Source organism: Nanorana parkeri, unplaced genomic scaffold, assembly GCF_000935625.1.
Source record: "Nanorana parkeri isolate BGI_ZX_2015 unplaced genomic scaffold, ASM93562v1 scaffold1320, whole genome shotgun sequence".
Classification (NCBI taxonomy): Eukaryota; Metazoa; Chordata; class Amphibia; order Anura; family Dicroglossidae; genus Nanorana; species Nanorana parkeri.
In genome coordinates, this window is record NW_017307588.1 from 95973 (window position 1) to 97620 (window position 1648).

Below are 1648 nucleotides of genomic sequence, written 5' to 3' on the forward strand. Positions count from 1 at the left end.
GGGAGGCTTGCTCTATGTGATCCAGTGCTTTCCGGCCACTAACTGTGCCGGAACGCACTAGATATAGTGTGAACAAGCCCTAAATTAAACTTGTACAGAGAAAAATGTGGCTGCTGCCATTGCTAGTCTCTCGTGCCTGCGTGTCATGCCTATCTGCTGGTTTCAGTCATTTCTGATCTAGAACAAGTATGCAAGTTACAAATTCCGACTTAGCTGTGACTCAGCTTTCTGAGAGCCTGTTCTGCAGCAACGACTTTAAAGAGAAGTATAGCCGAGTCATGTTTGGCTTTAGTTCTCTTTTGGGTCAAAGGAAGACATTACTGCCCACTATATGATGACAGCGTAGAGCTGTGCTGCAGCTAGGAAAGATCCCGACAATATGGTTGGAATCCACTCTGCTGCCAGATTGACAGCTGGCTCTGCCTGCCATCACCCCCGTCTGTCCCTCCATTCAGCACTGGAGGAATGGAGAGGGAAGTGAGGAATCCCTTCAAGGAGTGGTGACTGACAGTCACTGCCCTCTGCAGGGAAATGATCATGAACTGAGTGATCAGTGGTTTGTGATCGCTCAGTTCTCGATCAATAGAGCCGACGCATGAAAGCTGCAGTGTCACGCATTGGCTCTAACTGTGGGGATGATTGTATTTCACTCTCCCCATAGTTCTCCTTTTTAAGGGTAGCCCATCGCATTAAGGAGGTGGGACAGGGAGGATCCTAGTTCCAACCTTTTTAAGAAGGGTTTCCCTGACTTGCAGATAAAGTAATCTGTTTATGTCCCTGACTTACTATAACGGTGTCCGTTTAACACCTGAGCAGTCTCTTTTTACATAAGTAATGTTTATATTTTTCTCCTCTACAGGTACCAGTCTTTAAATCTGACACACGTCCCTGAACACAGTGCGCCCATCTACGAATTCCGGTGACAAGATGCAGAACACCAAATAAACATCCAGACCGGAGATGGAGCGGAGCTGTCCGCTTCCGAAACCTGCTGCTCGCCACCTCTGTCCAAGCTAGAGACTCTGAGAAGAATGTATGAGTGTTATAAGCAATGACGCATGAACTTGGTCTACTGGCGTCCACCTCCTATACCTGCCGCAGTTTTTATTTTAATCTGCTGAATTTCTTGTTTTTTATGTGTCTCCCCCCCCCCCCATCACCTCCTCCTTCCCGTCCTGTGCTTGATATGATGCTCCTCTGTTAGCCCTAAGCTCAAACCAACAAAGGGACCTTTTCCTGCCGACGGAGAGGACACCGAAGCAAATGTTGGGGAAGTTGTCGTTTGCTCCTCCATCTTGCGATTTATCGCCACCTCGAGTCGTAACGGATTGAGTGGCCAAGAACGTTTTTGCTTTTTCTATTGACTTCCCATGTTCTGTGTCAACTTTTAAATTGCAAGATGGGACAGACACTCCATTTGTTGTAGAGGATTTGATTTCCCTCACCCCATGATTGTTCCTTTGCCCCGAAATCCTTACCAGAGTCCTATTTTTGGTTCCCTATACCACCGAAAGAAGAATCTACTCCAGACTGCAATACATTTAACCCGTTTTCACATTGAAAATGGCAAATGTCAGATTTTTTTATATCTATAAATATATATTATAAATGCACATATATTTAATCAAAGATCTATATCTATAGATAC

General features: G+C 45.3%; 1 protein-coding gene across 1 annotated transcript in view; it reads left to right on the forward strand.

Moving 5' to 3' along the window:
- Positions 1-1642, forward strand: part of GID4 (GID complex subunit 4 homolog) — a 13605-nt gene extending 11963 nt beyond the window's left edge. Inside the window, exon 7 of the mRNA XM_018569303.1 lies at positions 860-1642. Coding sequence (XP_018424805.1) covers positions 860-923 — 64 coding nt within the window. The 3' untranslated portion in view covers positions 924-1642. The remainder of the gene's footprint in view (positions 1-859) is intronic.
- The last annotated feature ends 6 nt before the right edge of the window (positions 1643-1648 follow it).